We start from the raw sequence: 18,899 nt of genomic DNA, 5'->3' as shown, positions 1-18,899 counted from the left end.
GAAAAAAAATGGTTCTTCATTATAACCAAAGTGGAAAAAGGGCTCTCTTTGTTCTCTACACAGACACACTCAAACTACTGATACATTTTAAAGAATATCCTTAAAAGACAATATTGGGGTTAGAAAAGTATACCCTACAATGAGATGAAAAGAAAGGCAGATTTTGAAACACTCACAACTCCTTAAAGGTAATGCTTTTACTGAAAATTTCACATGTGAACGGAATAATTATCCTAAATGAATCTATTGGAGAAAAAAAATCAGTTTATAAAACAGATCAGATCTATCCCATTTATTTCAGTCCTTTTTAATTTTAAAAAGGAGCTAAATGTATTAACTGAAGCCCTTTAAATAATAAGCATACAGGATAAGCACCATAAATTTTGAAGAAAGGCAACAAAATAAAAGAAAAGGAGTCAGCCCTGCTGTGTCATTAACTCAAGTTTGAGTCAACAATATTTGCTCCGTATCTCTCCCTGACCTTGAGGGCTCTGGAGTGCACAATTCCCGTCTCTGCCGAGGTCACTGGGAAGGATCAGCTCAGTCCACTATGGCAGGTATCCCTGGTGCCTAGGTAGGCAGCAAGTGCCTGGCACAGTACACTCCTACTTTGTTGAAAAAGTGAAAAAAATACAAAGATAACTGGTTCGAGCTAACTGTATTATGCCTCCTTCCTTATACTTTCCTTATCCAGCACTCCCATTCTTTAGATAACTTTTCTATCCAATAAGACACAGCTCACCAATTTCCTCGCAAGATGCTTTCTCTGGTGTCTACCTTGACAAAAGGCATTCTACAGATCAAGAGTGTGAGTCTAGCTGGGAGCATGCCTAGCTTCAATGTGGGGCCTGTTCACTGACTGTGTGCCAGGAAGTCACAAGTCATCTCTTCAGCTTCCTTAGTTATAAAACCGAAGGGTTTTTTAATTTTTACTTTAAAGAAGCACCACTTGCCAGGTTCTGTTCTAAATGATTTCCACTCTTGAACAATCCTATGTGGATTTAGCTTTGTTCACATTTTTGCGGACAAAGAAACTGATAAAGATCCTCAAATACCCTGCCTAGGGTAAGCTGGTAAATGATAAATTTAAGATTCTAACTCAGCAGCTCTTGTTGTTTACTTCCATGCTAGGTTAACAATATCATCTACCTCACAAGGTTACTCAAGAAAGTAAGTTCGTGTATGTAAACTACTTACAACAGGGCTTGGTATACCAAAAACACTATTTGTTTGCTATTATGATTATGTTCCTTCACTGTGTATGCACGGCATTTCAGAGTAGTTTGAGTCTAAAATCTGGTTTTGAGTTTCCACCCCTACTTCTATCATTGTATCTTCAAATGCCAGCTCAGACAATGTTTTCTGAATGCTAACATCTGACTCCTTTGAGTGCCTCAGGTCATGTTCCCTTTTTCTCTTCTTTTAGATTTAGTACAGTTATTTATAAGTCATTAGGCAAACAAAACTCAGCTCTTCTCAAGAAACTAGCTTTTGGCTATCCAGGGTCTTTTGGGGCCAAAGTGAGAGTTTCCAATCAGTAGGCAAACGACTGGCACCATGGCAGTCTTAAAGTTGTTCCTTAGCCCATATTTGAGAAACATTTTTTTCCAGATTGCAAAAGTTCTAAAAGTTTCTATCTACTCATAAAATAAAAAATTATAGGACATAAACAATTAAAAACCATCTTTTTCCAATCACGAAGAAATAGCCAGCGTTGGTACTATCAAAAGACAAAATTATCACAACTAGTTTAAATATCTAGTTGGTCTTTATTTGCAAATCTAGAATTGGGCAACAACTAATTCTATAAAATAGAATATTCTGATTACCTGAATACAGAAAAGAGCTAAGAAACTCAGAACTGGGGAAAAAGAGGATTGGTTGTTTCAAAGTTATCCTTCTTTATAGGGTTAAAAGAGAAAGGGCTTGATACTGACAGGTTGACTAGAATCTTCTGATCTTTTGGATTACATGGTACTTAGTGCAGATGACTCTGTGCAGTCCTGGTCTGGTCTGCTGCAACTCAGGGAGGCTGGTTTAAACCAACGGACACCCATAAAATCCGTTTCATAGTATATAGCTTGTACTTTGTGCGTGTGTGTAAATTACATCTGTAGTGTGTATTTTTATTAAATATACTATCTATAATGGTTACTACTTCATATGATTTTAATGGATATAAAATATTCTACTATATGTGTAATCCACCTAAAAATTCCCTATTCTGCAGGTAAGTTACCTCCAATGTTTTGCTAATAGAAAAAGTATAACATACAAAATTGTCAACATATTTCTGCTTTTATAAGAACTTGATTTTATATTCCAGCTAGCTGTTTTGTTTACTAGAAAAATACAAGTGAAAAATAGCATTATTTTAGCATGCACTTCTTTAGCAAATTTGACTTTTAAAACTATACAGTCATACAATACATAACAGCATTTCAGTCAGCAAGACAACAAATTTATGACAGTAGTCCCAAAAGGTCCTAATAGAGAACAGATGTGTAAAGGGCTATAGCATACCACCTAAATTTGAATAGTAACTGTGTTCAGAAAATAATGAAATAGTCTGATACATTTCTCAGAATGCATCTCCATCATTAAATGATGTATTACCATGTTTATTAGGTATTTGGATTGTGTTGGTGTACAAAATGCTCCATTCACATCCTTTTATTCTTTTGAGTGTCTTTCTTATTATGTGAAGCTACCAAAATTTCCAAGGGTCAACCAAAATGTCAATTATTGGATTCTAATATTTTATTATGGTCAGAATGGTAGAACCTGGTTATCATAGGTAATATGAAAGATGCTAACTGATATCATTAATGGTTAATAATATCCAAGAGTAGGAGTTTGGCACAGTGATTAAGATCATAAACACTGGATTCAAAAATCTGGATTCAGATCCCCTTTGGGAAATTTATCTAATGCTCTGAATCTTAGCCTCCTCCCCTTTAAAATGTTCACCTATAAAATACATTTTAAAACTGTTGTAAGGACTGAATAAAATAATGCATACAAGCAGAATAAAATAATGCATACAAATACACTACCTGGCACACAACTATTATCAATAATAGTAGTCATGGACAACATTACAAATATTTCAGAACACATTGATTTAAATAATTAGGTTAGCTGTTGAAGCAAGGCATACAAGGATACATTCTACTCTGTTGCTTTCTCTCATAAACATTAGACACGATGGGAAGCATCTTTAGGGATCAGCAGTGTGGACAGGACCATGGGGCCAAGGGAAGAGGAGAACAAAACACCGACACTATCTACCACAAGGAAGTGTCTGTCGTCCATTTAAAGCTCTCTGAAGTTGTTCAGAGTATATTTAAACACAAAAACAATGCTGAGTGAAAAGTTATTACATAAATAGTAAAAATATAAGATAACTAAATTTTGGTATATTTGACATTTAATGAATAAAAACAGGAAAAATGAAAATTATTTTTAAACAGGGCTCGACATAGTAATTTATAACATTTTTTATCTTCTACTTCAGTAAGAATATGCTATAACTGATCTTTTTAGTAACAGAGGCACTACAAAGACCCTTACAGCACCTTATGAATTAAAGAAACAAATTAGAGATACACTGCATATAAGCCCAGCTAATTAGAAATCATTTATGCAACAAATCCTGGTTGTTTTTCTTCCTTTTTTTTTTTTTGTTATTCAATAGATACCAATTTGCTGCAATTATAAAAGAAAAAAATATAAACTCTGTAAGGGCTGGGATTTTATTTTGCTCACTTCTATATTTCCAGAAATTGAAACAATGCCTGACCTATATAGTAGGTATTAGGTAAATATTTGTTGATGAATAAGAATATTTAAGATTTATTTCTAATATAGTAATTTCTGTAATCCTCTTCATGCCCAGAAGCAATAGCTGCTGTTAGTTCTAACTTGGTCACTTAATTGTCTTAAAAAAAGTCACCTGAAATTCTTGGGGCTTTTTCTAATATCTGAATTATGGATACTAATATTTGCCCTTTTATCTCACATGCTCTTTTATAAGAATGAATTAAGGTAATGGAAGTGAAAATATTTTGTGAACTACAAAGTACCATATAACTGTCAACGTTTCAAGTCCTTCACATAATATAGAACATACATAAGTTATTGATTCAATAAATTCAAATATCTTCATTTTAACCCAGAGCTACTAAAGATATTAAAAATCTTTCACATTCTCTTTAAATGTATTTAATATTTACCTATGATTTGACTAATCTGTTTCTAATTATGGCTTTGCAGCATCTATATGTCACTGTGTTAAAATATTAACTGCTAATTAACATATGTAAACTAGAATCATGATTTAACCTTTATTCTGGTAATATTAAGGCAATAGAGAAAACAGAATAGGAATTAAAAAATCACAAGATTTAGATTCAGCTAAATCACCTTCTAGCCATAACACAACTTCTATATTTTAAAAATATTTAATATATTCCAGGTTTTATCAAAGTACCTTTTTGAAGTACTTTCCATGTTTTGACTCATTTAGATTGGGGCTCACAACAACCCTGTGGAGTAGAGCCATCATTCATTTTACAGATAAGGAAACCAAAACACAGGTTAGGCAACAGGCAGGAAGTCAAAGTGGGTAGAGGGCTGCATGGCTTCCTCCCCAGGTAGTCTGCTTCCAGGCCAGAGTCACTGCACTTCTGTGTCTAGCGGCCTCCATTTCCTTCTGGAGGACAGTAGGAATTCACCACATTTTCTCTGAGGATCAACTGATACAGATACATAAAAGTAATGGGCAACAGTTTTCAAAGACTATTTAATTAATACTGAAGACAAAATTTTCCTTCCCCAAATAGTTTACAGTTAAAATGTCATCCCCAGTATGACCTTTATTATTTTTTAAAAATCAGTTCAAACTATAAATTATACTGTTGTCTTCTTTGAGGAAGAAGGCTGAACAAAGGAGGGAAGCAAGTCAGTTTAAAAATCCATTGAGAACAAAAAAAGGCAGCATTACATACTGGGATCACTTTCAATAGATCTGAGTATAAAGACTCAATGCAGAAAAGACTTTTACATAATACCCTTGAATACTAAAAAGAAAGTTATGAAACATCTGAGAGTTAATACCAAAAGATCAATGGATTAAATGTTATCTAAATATATTTCAATGCAACAGAAACTTATGTAATCTCAATGGGAACTTCTGGTTTTGGCAAAGGTTTTCAAGCTTTCCTTTTCTGTTGGCAGGGATAAGTTTGAATATGTGTGGGCTAACTGTAAATGAGGAGTTTTTTCCTAGCTAATAGTATTTGTTTCATGATAGGAAATATATGAAGAAATTATAATGAAGATCTTTTTCATTATTAAAGATGACAGTAGCATTAATAACTAAAACTGTATAAACACATTTCAAATGCCTATCTAGCTACCTTGCTAACACCAAAGTTACAACTTAAAAATCAACAAATTTATAACTCCACTATCTAACATTTTTATTTATGCTCATAAATTATGATTCTTTTTGTTTGTTTGCAGTTCTGAGGATTGGTAGGCAAGTTCTCTACCACTGAGCTATATACTCACCCTTTACTTATGCCCATAAATTATGAAAGCAATTAGTTTGTTTAGCTCTACATTTTTATACTACACATTAAGAATTCAAAAGGTTAAAAAAACCCTTAAGCTTCATTAGTGCCACTGAGACCCAGGCTCAAGTATGGAATTAATGATTTTTAAAAGACCTACAAATGAACAAAAAAAATAAGCTAGTAAGGTGAAAGTCAAGAGATGGAAAAGTAAGATTAACTTAATGGGCAAAATGCCCATGTGCAGTCTATGAAGAAAAAGCAGTCAATCTTGCAGAGCCTTTCTCTGCTAAAAATAACATCCTCAATCCAAGGCCCAGAATCTTCCTTAGTGAAAATATTAGTTATTGAATGTTAAATTGGATCTTAACTGTAAATTTGCTCACTTGTCCTTCCATGGACTAAGTAGGACCTGAATTCTTATGAATCACCTAATTTCAGGAAGGTCAAATAAATACATCTGTAGAATTTAATACCTAATAGTGTTGTTAGTAAATTTCATCCTCTTATCATATACCACTGACCAAAAAAAAGACTTTCTTGGATTTTTCTTGGATGAGGTATAAAGGCTGGGTCAACATGTAGGAGAACTGGAGGATACAGAGCGGCTTTTACAGGAAACCAGCTGTGTGACAGTGGACAAGTCATTCTGATGTTCTGACTCGTGCTTCCTCATTCTGAGGAGATCAGGGCCAGGTACTGCATGGTCTGTACACTCAGGTTCAGCTCCCCACTCTGAATTTATGCACCCAGAGCTAGTGTCATCTGTACCAGAATTCTGGATACCTAGCAGTTTCCTTTTGTTCTGGGTCTATAGTTCTATCTTGTAACTGTCTACTGAAAAATACTGAAATACTGAAAAAATAAATACTGAAAAAATACTGAAAAAAAATGAACATAAGTCAGGTTTGTAATTTGAACTCTGAAGGTATTAACTCAAGATACTGTCACTAGTTCAACATGACTAAGCACTCAAGAGTAAACGACCCAAAATATACTTTGAATTACTACTAAGTCAGTTTATACTGTATTTAGATGTCTATTCATTTCCCTGACGATCACTCCCATAAGTACTATTTTATGACAATACATCAAGAGCTATGACCTTCAAATATGCTTAACACAGATTTATCAGCAGTGACGCTACAGACATTTTGGGCCAGATTTTTTTTTGTTGTAGGAGCTGTCTTGTGCCTTGTGGGATGTTTCAGCAGCATCCCTGGCCAAGCCACTAGATGTCAGCACCAGCACCACCCCCATAAGGCATGGAAACTGTTTCAGATATTGCTTTACACAATGGCCCCTGAGAGGGGGAGGTAAAATTCCAACTTGGTAAAGAATTGCTGATTTAAAGAACTCTCCTCTTTACCTAAATTTGACATTTTTTTTCCTTTGGATTCTAAATCATTTTCAGAAAAGTGCTAACCTAGGTTAAGAGGCCAAAGCTAATGTATCTTGAAGAAGAAACGAACCAAAGACCTACAAAACCTTTCCCATAACTTATGAGTCAAGGCAAAGAAAGAAAGAAGGAGGGGGGCGGGGAGAGAAGCTCTACCTCTACATCTTACAAAACTAGGTGCATTTCAAAGTAAGCACAAATGTCTACACTGAAGTATGATCTGAAACAGGCAGGTTGAAACTTTCGAGAGGAGCAATTCTGCGGGCATTTTTAGGTAAGAGCCAACCACTAACACCGGCTCTAACACCGGCTCGGAGCCCAGCGGCCGGCGGGGGCTCCGGGTACTGGGTGCCAGCGCCGAGCTCCCGCCACGCCCACCGGACGTCACTCGTTACACAACGCCACCCCCCAGCTTATGCAATTCTGCCCTCCTGCGGCTTCCAATTGCCCCGGGGACTTTTGTGCGACAAGAAGGTAAAAGCTGTTCGCCTGGCCTCGGCTGGGGACCCTCTGCCCGCCCGGGCTGATGTTCCCCGGGCCGGTCCCGAGTGGCCAATTACCGGGAAAAGCGCGGCAGGAAGCCCGCGGCCGCTCGCAGTCGCCCAGCTCCCACCCACCCCGCTCCCGGGGCGGCCTGGCTCCGGGTCACCCACTCGGCGCCGAAGCGCGCGCCCGCCGCGGCCGAGGGAACCCCGCGCCCCTCCCCGCGCCGCGTCACCATCAGCTCGGAGGGCGATCCTCATTGTGACCGAAGCATCCCGGGGCGCCGCCCCTCGCACCCAGCCCAGGCCCGGCCGTCGGGGGACCGAGGGTGTGGTCGGGCAGGCCCTCGCCGCAGCCCCGCGCGCTCACCTGCTCGTAGCGCCTCGCAGGCGGCGGCCAGGGCCTCCCGGTAGCGGCCCTGGTGCAGCAGCTCCCCGAGCCGTCCGGCCGCCCGCGCCCGCTCGCGCTGGCCCGGGAACCACTTCTCGGCCAGGTGGTTGAGCACGACGCTGGTCCTGAAGTCCGAGGCGGCGGCGGAGGCGGGTGGAGGCGCCGGGCGCGGGCCGGCGGCCCCGGCGTCAGCGGCTGTCGCGGCAGAGGGAGGCAGGCGGTCGCGGCAGAGGCGGCAGCGCGCGCGGAGCTCTCTCCGCAGGCAGCGGCGGCAGTAACTGTGGCCACAGGGCACGGTCACTGGCTCGCTCAGGAAGCCTCGGCAGCCCAGGCAGCTGAGGAGCCCGCCGGCGCCCGCGGCAGGGGCCGCACTCCAGTCCAGTCCGTGGCGGAGCCGGTAGTTGAACGCCAAGCAGTCCACCAGGGTGCCGAGGCACTCGGGCCTGGCCGGGGCCCCGCGGCGTAGCGCCGCCGCGAACGCCTCCAGCGCTCCCTTCAGGTGGCCGCCCAGGGCCAGCAGCTCGCCGCGGCTGAGCAGCAGCTCCCAGCGCTCCGACTCCGCGGCCGCGCGCTCCAGCCGGTCCCCGCCGCCGCCCACTTCCCACAACCGGCCCCGGCCCCGCGGCTCGGGGGCCATCGCCTGATGCCCCTCCAGGGAAGCCCTCGCCACGGTCGGAGAAGACGTGGCCCGCGGGGGGCTGCTCCGCCGCCGCCCGCCGCCACGGTCCCGGAGCCTCCGGGGCGCGCGGCTCCGCACGCGGCCCGCGAGCAGGGGGGCGTGGCGCGCGGACATGGCGGGGCGGCGCGCGCCCGGGAAGCCCCGGGGGCGGGGCCGGGAGCGGGGCGGGGCCGGGCGGGGCCACCGCGCCCTGGACTCCCCCACGCCGCCCCAGGCCCGAGTCCCCCGGAGTCGGGCGCTGAGCCCCGCCCCTTCCGACCCCTCCTGGCTCCAGGACTCGAGGTCAGATGATAGCCCAGCGGGGCCGTAATTGGCTTCTCGGGAAAGGAGGGCATGGCTTGTTACTGAACAAAGCCCGAAAGCTCGAAGAACTCTATCTCCCCAGTCGCCTCCCCGCGGGACACCGCTCACCCCGCCGGGCGCCCCCCAGCCTCTACGGCGGGCGCTGTTCTGCCAAGCGGCCTGCCCCTTTGGAACGAGGCCCAGGCTGTCAACCTACTATACCCGCCCACCTCCGTGGGGACCTGCGCCCACCTCTCAGTGTAGTGTCCTGGTTGTCAGGTGGGCTCTAATTCGTCAGGTTTACAGTTGGGCGCAGAGAGGCGGAGGGACAGGGAATGCACAGTGGGATGACTTTGTGACCCAACTCTGGAGTCGGTCAAGTTTAGACACAAAAACCCCACCCCTGGGGCGATTCCCTCCGGAGAGCAAGATTTTTCCTGGTGCCAAGTTAGTGCTGCCTAGGCCCTCAGGTTCCTCGGGTACTTTGCACACTCCAAGCACTGCCCACAGTAAGCTATCGCACTGGCATTTTAAAGAGAAAACACCAGGAGAAAGGCTTTTCGCCCTGGCGGTCACCAGATCGCTGCAACCCAAGCAGGGTCTGTAGTTGTGCCTACAGAATAGAAAGAAAATGATCCGGTTTACGTGTAATGGGTTATATCGCCTTTAATCCTGACAGCAAGGAGTGTAAAGCTCTCAATCGAAAATATAGTATAGATTTGATGTAGGATGCTAGAATGTTAATGTAGGAAGTGACTTGAGAAAACTTGGTTCTTTTTCAGATGGTTGGAAACAGCAAGGGAAAGTTACTTGTCCAAAATCACACAGCCAGTATTATATAAAGGCTTTAAAAGTCTCTAACCCTCCACTATTACGTTACAATGACAGTAACAATATATAATGTTAAATAAAATATGTCCTATTTCTTTGAAATATTTTACGTGAGATTTTCAAAATAAAGGAACTTGTATGGAATGCTAACCCTCATATTTTGTCTAAAATTGGCTAACATTTAATATCCCTGTTTATGCAGAACAAGCAAGGCTCAAAAATGTCTTGAGTTACATGTCTTTTTACTACACAATGAGCAAATTTTATAACTTCAGTCAAGATACAGATATATTATCTCAAAGGAGTTAAGAAAAAAGAGTTGACTGAAAAGGCCCCAGCTTTTAACCCAGTAGAGTGGTACAAACTCCTTTATTGTTCACAATGCATCTAAAGCAAATTGCAAGGATAGTCGAGAAGCAGCTCCTAATCATTTGGAATGGGGACCTTGGAATTAATTTATGAGCATAACCTTCAATCTAACTGTAACCTCCTAAATTACTACCTTCCCTCAACTAGTATGAAAAATGACATTAAGTCAGATAACCACATACACACTTGAGGCTTGGAAATCATAACTAGGATAACTAATATCCACTTGCACTGCACATTAACTTTTATTGATGTATTTGTGACCTTAGCAGTTTGCAAAATGTACAACAGTATGCATTTCATAAATGTGCACATGATTATAGAGAAAGTATAATGAATTAATGGGCATGTATATATTTCTTTTCAAGTGTAGTTGAAATCAGGTTTTATTACGGAATTTCCCCTAACAGTAAAATGTATGGTTGAGAAATAATATGAAGGATCATTTGTCCTTTGGAGTTTCTTTCCCTAATAAATATGACAAATAGCCTCATCTGATTCTGATGTGAAATAAAATGGCACAATTACGATAATTTGGGGTGGAGGTGCCTGTAGGAGGAATCTTGCCCTGTTCTCCTTGGCATTTGTGAATGGTTATAATTCATGTTTGCTGGTTTATACATTTACATAACTTGTTCTCATTTATGTAACTTATTTATGTAAGAGGCTGTGCTGCCACTGTGGCCTTTGTATGCTGCAGTTTCCCTCTGAATCAGGAAGTCTGGGCGTACCAATCACAGCTCTGTAACAAGTCACTGTTCTGTCGTTCTGTGCCACCAAAAAGGTGGCAACTGCTTCCTCAATTCAAAGGAGAGAGGGATTATTATCTTCATTCATTTTCTAAGATTTAAACTTTGCTCTCTGACTCACGATGAGCAGGCTGTGATGAAAAGGGGGGAATCCTACAAGACAGCCCCTGTGCCGAGAGGAATGTGATGGCTTCGAGAGCTCGATCCTTTTTTTTCCTTCAAGCATTACTTGCTTGTGTCATTCTTTGCTAACAAAGTAGTAAAATCATGAGATTTGTATTTCACTTCAGTTTTTAATGTTGTCTTCTAAAATAGATCAGTTATGTAAGAGAGTAAGAAGAAAAGCGTATCTGTTTCCTAATTTGGAAAATGCTTATCACCATCATTCCCTGCTTATCCCTCCCACCCACTGCCAGCATAAGACTTTTCCTGATATAGTTAGGTAAACTCCTGTTAAAGACTAACATAACAGTGCTTTTCTTGTACACAAATCAGCTGAAAATGTGTATTTGAACCTTTCTCTCTCTCTCTCTTTTTTTGCTGTGTGTGACTTTACCATTTGTTTCTTCACATTCTTAGTTAAAAAGAGAGATTAAATTTAAGCTTTAAAGAACCAAGCAGGGCTGTCAGTATAGTTCAGTGGTAGAGTCCATGCTTATTGAAGGCCTGGGTTCAATCTTCAGCACGTACGTAAATAAACAAATAAATGAAGAGCCAAGCAAAATTATGTCCACTGCCTGATTTATTTCAGGTTGCTGACATTCTATTCAATACATCGAAAACAGTAAACCATAAAGTTTCATATAATCAGCACATCCCTAACAGCATTTCTACACATGGTACATGGATGGCTCATTATGTTTGACAAAATACATGTAAAAAGTTGCTTGCTTTATAGAAGCCACACTGCAAAGGGAATCCAGAGACATTACCCTGACTGTATTTATGCCTCTGTGGCTGGGAAGAAGTCACCTGATTTCCTTGAGCCGAATTTGCCATCTATAAAGAGAGGGAAGCAGAACTAGCTCTAAGGTGTCTTCTGCCTCTGGAACCAAGCCCTAGGGGTTGGTTTGCACACGATAAGAGGAGGCAGAGAGTTTCCCAGGCTAGGATCACAGACATGTGACACCCGATGACAGTGTAACAGCAGAAAGTGAAGGCTGGGAGCGGAAGAAGAGGGTGTCAGAAGACACTCTTTGTAAGTGCACACTCAGCCCTGTTCAAAGGAGGAGCAAACAATCCCAAGACATGAACTTTTGCAGTCACTGGGTAGGGATCCTCTAACCCATGCATGCTGCTGTTCCTCTACCATAAATTCATAAGAGGCTGGAGGAAAGCCTTTGGGGGGGGGCTGGTTATATAATAGGCATTGGCTTTGTGGAGAAGTTTACATAAGATGCTAAAAATAGGGAACAAGAGTGCTCAAATACAGTTCTAAGTGAAATCCCTAATAATGAGGACAATCTGGATAAGCTAAATAAAGGTGATACTAAATAGTATCAAAAGTTGCCTGCAATGACTACTTCACAGCCAAGCACAGTTTACAACTCATCACTGAAATATTCTATTATCTCTATGAGGAAACTGCCAAAGTGCTTAAGAGACTCACCAAGGGCACCATTCATAATAATTCTTTTCTAATACTCTGAAGAATCTAAAAACACTAAGTGTCTAACTGATATTTTATTTTATTGGTAGTCCATTTGATAAAATGAGTGCATTTCCCAGTATCAAGCTGGTAAAAGAAATAAACATAGGATACAGACATTAGTTAACAAATTCTAAGAATTGACTACATATATATTCCCCGATACTCTCCATCCCCTTTCCTTGCCCTGTATTCCTTACCATCTGACATATTATACATACATAAGTGTAGATGTGTATAATTTGTCTCCATCCGCTAAGAACAGAAGCTCTTTAAGAGGTCTGGGGTTTCTCTGAATCTTTTTGCCAAGGCACTGAGAAGACATTAGGTAATCATTATTGAATGAGCCCACCCACAAATTAAAGATATCACCTAATATTTTTTATTCTTGTTACTGACAAAAACCCATTTACCATTAACACACTAGGACAATTTATTTTCTCCACTTTTCCTGTTATGGGCTGAATATTTGCATTCTCTTCAAATTCATATTTTGAAATCCAATCTCCCATGTGATGGTATTAAGAGGAGGTGGAGTTTTGGGGAGGTAATAAACTCAGGAGGGTGGAGCCCTTTACAAGAGGGAGGCCAGAGAGCTAGCTCAGTCTCTTTCTGTTACAAGAGGAAACAAAAAGTTGGCAGTCTGCATCTTAGAAGAGAGCCTTTAGCAGAACCTGACTATGATTTCAGACTTCCAACTGCCACATCTGTGAGAAATTAACATTTATCAGTTGCCACTAAGTCTATGGTACTTTGGAGTACCAACTCAATGGATAGAGACATTCGCTTTGTCTTCCATACTTTCCATCTGCTATTCCAAGGAATCCTTTTGGGTCCACTTTTAGAATATATCCTGAATTGACTCTTCTTACTGTCTTCCCACCCTATATGCCCAACCACCACCCTGGCCCAAGCCATCAGCATCCCAGTCCTAAAATTCAAGCAGTTTTGGTATTATTTGCATAGAAGAAATAATTTTGCAAGTAGAAACAGATATAAAAATTATATTTAGAAAAAAGTATATGTGTATATGTTTATATAAATTAAGAAAAGTAAAGAAACCATTAACAATTTGAACAAAGACTCTGGCATTATTATTGACATGCTTTTTTAAAGTTTTATTTTTATTAGTGCATGTTTGCCATATGCAATATTTATATTCCCTGTGTGGAGTTGATACACGTATGTAACACATTTTAATTCCTTTTTCATCCCCTTTCCCTCTCCTCCCTCCCCACGCCCTCCTTCTCTTGTCCTCCTTCCCATTTGAGAAAGCTCTCCCTATTTCTTATTATCTATCTTTTATTTTGCTCTTCATTTATAATTTGGGTTTCTCATATTTAAGCTTGTGTGTCAGATTTAGTTCATTTAACATAGCTTGAAGGTGCATCTATTTTCCCACAAATGACTCAAGTGAAATATTTCTTAAACACGGTCTTTAAGATTTGAGACTGTTTACTGGGTTAAAAAATCTTGGAGTCATCCTCAACTCTTCTCTTTCACATCCTACCTGGTCTGCCAGAAAATCCTCTTGGTTCTGCCTTCAAAACATAGACAGAATCTGACCCCGATCATCTTTCCCCTGCCACCACCCTTACCTTCTGGGCTAGCATCTCTCACCTGGATGCTGGCCCCTCACAACAGCCTTCCACTGGCCTCCTTGTCTGGCCTTGTACCCTTTCCTTCTGTTATTGACACAGAAACCAGAGGCATCATCTTAGAACGTAAATTACAAGCTTCCCTAAACACAGCATTCCTTTCCTAGTCATTCGCTCAGAAGAAAAGCCCATCAGAACTTTATGTGCTCCCCACTCCCAACCTCTTTAACCTCATCTCTAGCCGGTCTCCCGTCTTCTCTCCTCTCCATGCACACTGGCCTGCTCAGGGCTTTTGCCCTTTCTGTCCCCTCTTCTGGGATATTTTTCCAATAGACATCTTCAAGACTACCTTCCTCTTTCTTTAAGGCTTTTTAGCATATGTTGCCTCCTCTGTGGCCTGCATATGTGACCTGTCTGGACTCCTTATCTCCTCCCCCTTTTTATCTTTAGCACCTCTCACTGAAATGGTCTGTGTTTTATTTATGTTATCTTGTTTATCTCTCCCAAAGAATATAAATTGCACAAGAACGTAACAGAATTAAAACGTTGTTGAATGAAAGATTGAGGCAGGGGCCTTAGTGCTACACCCAGAAACATGTTTGCTTGGATGCTCAGTGTGGCAGTTGAACTTGATCATTTCAACTTGACTGGCTTGGGAGCAATCTAGGGGATTGGTGGAGCCCACTTCTGCATGTGTCTAGGTGGATCAAGGTGATATGACTTGGGGACTCTGCCTGGTTCTGGCCCCCTCTTTCTGGTGTTACTCTTCTGCTCAGTTTCCTGACTGCCATGCATTAAGAAGCTTTGCTCCACAACATCTTTCCATCATGATGTTTCTAGCTCGGAGTCAGTTGAGCATGGACAGAATCCCCTTAAAAAATCAGCCAAATGAAACCTCTCTTCCTTTAATTTGTAGGCATCAGGTATTGTGTGCACCAATGGGAAAGCTGACTAATACAGTGGACTTTTGCACATGATGGCTATGGTCTCTTATGACACAAGGAATGGGGAGAATGAAGCCTGTAGAATTGGAGGTGTGGACTGTAAGCTCTAAGATGGTTTTCCAGGAAAGACACTAATAGGATAACAATATTTCAGAGATAAGTAGAAATAATGTAATATCAGCCCAGTTGAATGACCAATACCAAGGAAACTAAACTGCCACTGTCTTCCACCCACATGATTTTGTCTCATTTATATATCCCAAGATCATACGACTTGGTTGTTCTGTCCCCTAGCTTAAAGGATAAGGGCACATAGTACAATTTTATCTGGCACATTTTAAGAATATGAGCTATTAGGTAAATCATAAAGAATTCAGGGTTGCAATTCATAAAATAATGAGTGACATACGAGTCCAATTCTGTCTGAAAGATTAGAGTTGGTTAGTTGGATAGGGAGAGAGTTTGATGAAGGGGAAGATCAAGCACATTAAGTAGGAAGTCATCTGTAACTGGGTTCACCCAGATGCTCTGTATCCCCAAATGGTCCAAAAGTTCAATGCCAAATAAAGGAAAGATGGTAACTTTACATCACAGAAGAGTTCACGTTTGCTTTCTACCACTGTTAACAGGTACCTGAGATAATCACTTGTAAAGAGAAAAGGTGTATTTGGCTCAGTTTTGGAGGTTCTAGAACCTAATATGTTGGCCGTGTGGCACTGGGTCTGCCCCTAGACAGCACATCATGACAGCAGCATGTGACAAAGCAAAAATACTCGCCTCATGGACAATAAACGAAAGAGGAAGAGAAGGGGCCTGGAATCCCACAGTTCCCTTCAAGGGCACCTGCCAATCAAGTAGGAGCTTTGTGCCAGGCTCCACCTCCCAAAGGTTCCACCACCTCAGCAACCAAGTCATTAACAGAGGGGTCTCCGAGGAATGCTCAAGACCCAAATTATAACAGTTTCTCATGAGATGAAAATGTACACATCAGAGAGTCAAGAAAAGGTCAAATGATAGAATAAGCAACTAGGCCAGTGGTTGAGAAAGTTGAGACTGGAAAACAAGCAAGATACGTAATCCATCAAGTCAAATAATACAGATAATTTTCAACTAGTGTATAGAATACGCTTCAGACCAGGCTTGTTTAGGGCCTTAGACCAGATAGAAACATGCATATCTCTTTTCCAATTCTGAAGTAGCTAGATGAGAGATATTCTTTCAAACTTATACTTAAGCAACAAGATGGACTCTTTGATGTAGCATGGAACACTAATGTCTCAGTCAGTTCTTTCAGACTGTTATAACAAAAATATCTTAGATATCTGGGTGATTTATAAATAACAGAAATTTATTGCTCACTGTTCTAGACATTGAGAAGTCCAGATTCAAAGTGTGATCAGATTTGGTGTCTGGAGAAGACTTTGTCTCTATACATGGCTCCTTGTTGCTGTATTCTCACACGGTGAAAGGGAAGGGGAACCTCTTCCAAGGTTCTTTTGTAAGACCACTAATTCCATTTATAAGGGCTCCATCTGTGACCTAATCATCTCCTAAAACCCTGCTTCTTAATACTATTACATATATATGTTTCAGCACAAGAATGGAGGATCACTCACACTTAGACCGTAACAACTGTTCATTACAAAATTAATAAAATATATTATAGGCTTTTGGACAAATTTAAGAATGAAAAATACAAAATACTGCAAAGAGAAGCCAGGTTTTGCTGAGGTTTAAGTTAATCAAGAAAGACAATGATGCCTTTCCATGATCCATCCTTTGACATTTCTATCAAGAAAAAAACACTAGGAATTATCTATCAAGAAAAAAACACCAAGAATTAACACAGTGGGATGGTTCTCATTTTCTTATGTTTCTATTTAATCCCATCAACTCCTTTATGATACCAAACACAAACACAAACTAAATAAAAGGCTGTACAACAGAAATACCTGACCAGAGAGGTCTAAGCAAAATGTGAAACAAAGGAATCTGTAAGTTTGTGAAGACTCTTCCCTCTCTAAAACTGACCAGTTCATAATGGTCAGTGCCCCAGAACTCCCAGCACTACTATAATTGGATTCTAAGCCTAGTCTTTGTGAAAATTCTGAACCCAAGACTTCTGACTCTGATTCTTATTTCTTATCTTCTAATCCAGTGAGGGGAAAGAGGGCCAAAGATTCCCATGAACACATTTATTCCCAAGCCAATTTTGCTTTAAGTGCCTTTTGGCTTTATAGGATTTATTAATCCATGTGTTACTATATCATTGTCCCCTGTTACATCGACCAAAGCCTCTCCCATAGAAAATGGTTTCCAGATTTAGATCAAACCATTCTGAGCAGCCCCAGGCATTTTAACTAAAGATCTGTAATTTCATTTCCCCCTAAATTTGATGTAGGCCAGCCATCTGACTCCAAATATAACTCAATAGCTCAAATACAGCCAGCAATAGCTGAGTTTAGGAAGTTTTCCTCACTGTATATTTACATAACAACTTGCTTAAAAGAACATTTGGGAATCTTTATATGATTAGTCAAACTTGTTTGATGTTTATATGAAAAAAATAGAGCCCTTTAAATGCATAGAAAAATTGGCAACCGTCAAGACTATGTTTATACAGTAATACCCCAAATCAGATTACCTGGAGATAAGCCACCTTGATTCTGTACACCATGAGATAATTTCTCCAAGTCTATGTGTGATAAGGGGCTTTATAGATCATTTCTAAAGTCCTTTTCAGTTTAGAGAAACTGTAATCTGAACAAACACTTCCTTGGCTTTTGATAAGGGGTGAATCATTCCCTGTGGAGCTGGTATCCACACACACAGGCACGCACGCATGCACGCGCGCGCGCCCCACCTCCCTCCTTCCTACCCAAGTCCTCTACAGGGTGACCAGACTCCTTTGAAGTGTTACTGTGTTGACGCTGCCATGAGGGCCAGTTGTTAGGTGACATAAACAAAAAGCAGTGTGGTGACAATAGGTCACAATAGGCAGCAGAGGGGTAGTTTAGGTGGGGCTCCAGAGAGAAGTTTCATATTTCAGATGAGGTTGAGAATGGAAAAGCGGATTACTGCTGAGCCCCTCATCTCTGAGCCCTGATCACTTGAGCTGGCATCAAGGGCTGTGTGACCGGCAAGTAGCACCCCCATTCTTTCCTAGGTGTCCCCTGGGTTGCTCTGGGGCAAACAGTGGGCCAATACAGGAACTCAGCTCACCCACAGTGCTAGAGGGACTTGGGAATGTGGAGCAGCTTGTGAGATGTGGTCTGGGAAGTGTGGAGGAGCTACAAAGTGCCATCTTGATAAAAGGTAGGTACAAGCGCCAAATATGTTGCCATGTGAGGAAAAGCATGCAATGGGTATGTTCGATAAGTGCCTTCCTGGGGACACTGCAATGACAACTGTGGGAAGGATATACCGTATTCAAATACACGGTGATCTTTGAAAGTAAGTTTACAGAGATTAGCAAAAGAGGGAATATGATCCACATATATACCATGTGAATGGTTACTGTGGGCCTTGCCTGGCAATATCTGATGCCACACTGCTGACCTGGCCAGAAGTGTTAGAGATGCCCAGGGAAGAGGCCACAATGACCTTGAAGGCTTCACTGGAGTTTGTGAAGCCAGGCATGTACATGACATAGACAGACTGACCCACCTGAAGCTTGGCACCAGCCACTTTGATGATCTATCACCTTCAGCTCTGCCCCCTTCAGATGCTAAAGAAAGTGTTTTAGCTCATGGAAAACCTTGTTTATCCCCTATGACAATCAGGATGGCTGCAGAGATCTTCAGACTCAGGGAAAGTAAATACAGCACCAGGAAGAAGCAGAACCACTAAGTCCATGGCAAATGTCCTCAGAGGGTCTGCATGCAGTTGCAGCATGTGGTTGCAACCACGTCCTTGCCCCCAAGCATGTATACAGTGTGTCAGCAGGAGCTG

The 18,899-nt window shown here is 41.5% G+C and overlaps 1 protein-coding gene and 1 long non-coding RNA gene across 3 annotated transcripts in view; one reads left to right on the top strand and one right to left on the bottom strand.

Moving 5' to 3' along the window:
• The window catches only part of Lonrf1 (LON peptidase N-terminal domain and ring finger 1), a 33,232-nt gene extending 24,576 nt beyond the window's left edge, over nt 1–8,656 (bottom strand). For both annotated transcript variants that reach the window (XM_004867665.3, XM_087217219.1), the window contains exon 1: nt 7,828–8,656. In XM_004867665.3, coding sequence (XP_004867722.2) covers nt 7,828–8,641 — 814 coding nt within the window. In that variant the 5' untranslated portion in view covers nt 8,642–8,656. The remainder of the gene's footprint in view (nt 1–7,827) is intronic.
• Nucleotides 8,621–18,899, top strand: part of LOC110346276 (uncharacterized) — a 33,163-nt gene continuing 22,884 nt past the window's right edge. Inside the window, exon 1 of the long non-coding RNA XR_002390209.2 lies at nt 8,621–18,263. This is a non-coding gene — a long non-coding RNA (uncharacterized LOC110346276). The remainder of the gene's footprint in view (nt 18,264–18,899) is intronic.

This window comes from Heterocephalus glaber, unplaced genomic scaffold (genome assembly GCF_053883595.1).
Source record: "Heterocephalus glaber isolate CG9 unplaced genomic scaffold, H.glaber_assembly_v1.0 deba00001461, whole genome shotgun sequence".
NCBI classification, from domain to species: domain Eukaryota; kingdom Metazoa; phylum Chordata; class Mammalia; order Rodentia; family Bathyergidae; genus Heterocephalus; species Heterocephalus glaber.
The sequence above is the reverse complement of the archived record's forward strand: the minus strand, read 5'-3'. Positions and strand labels throughout refer to the sequence as shown.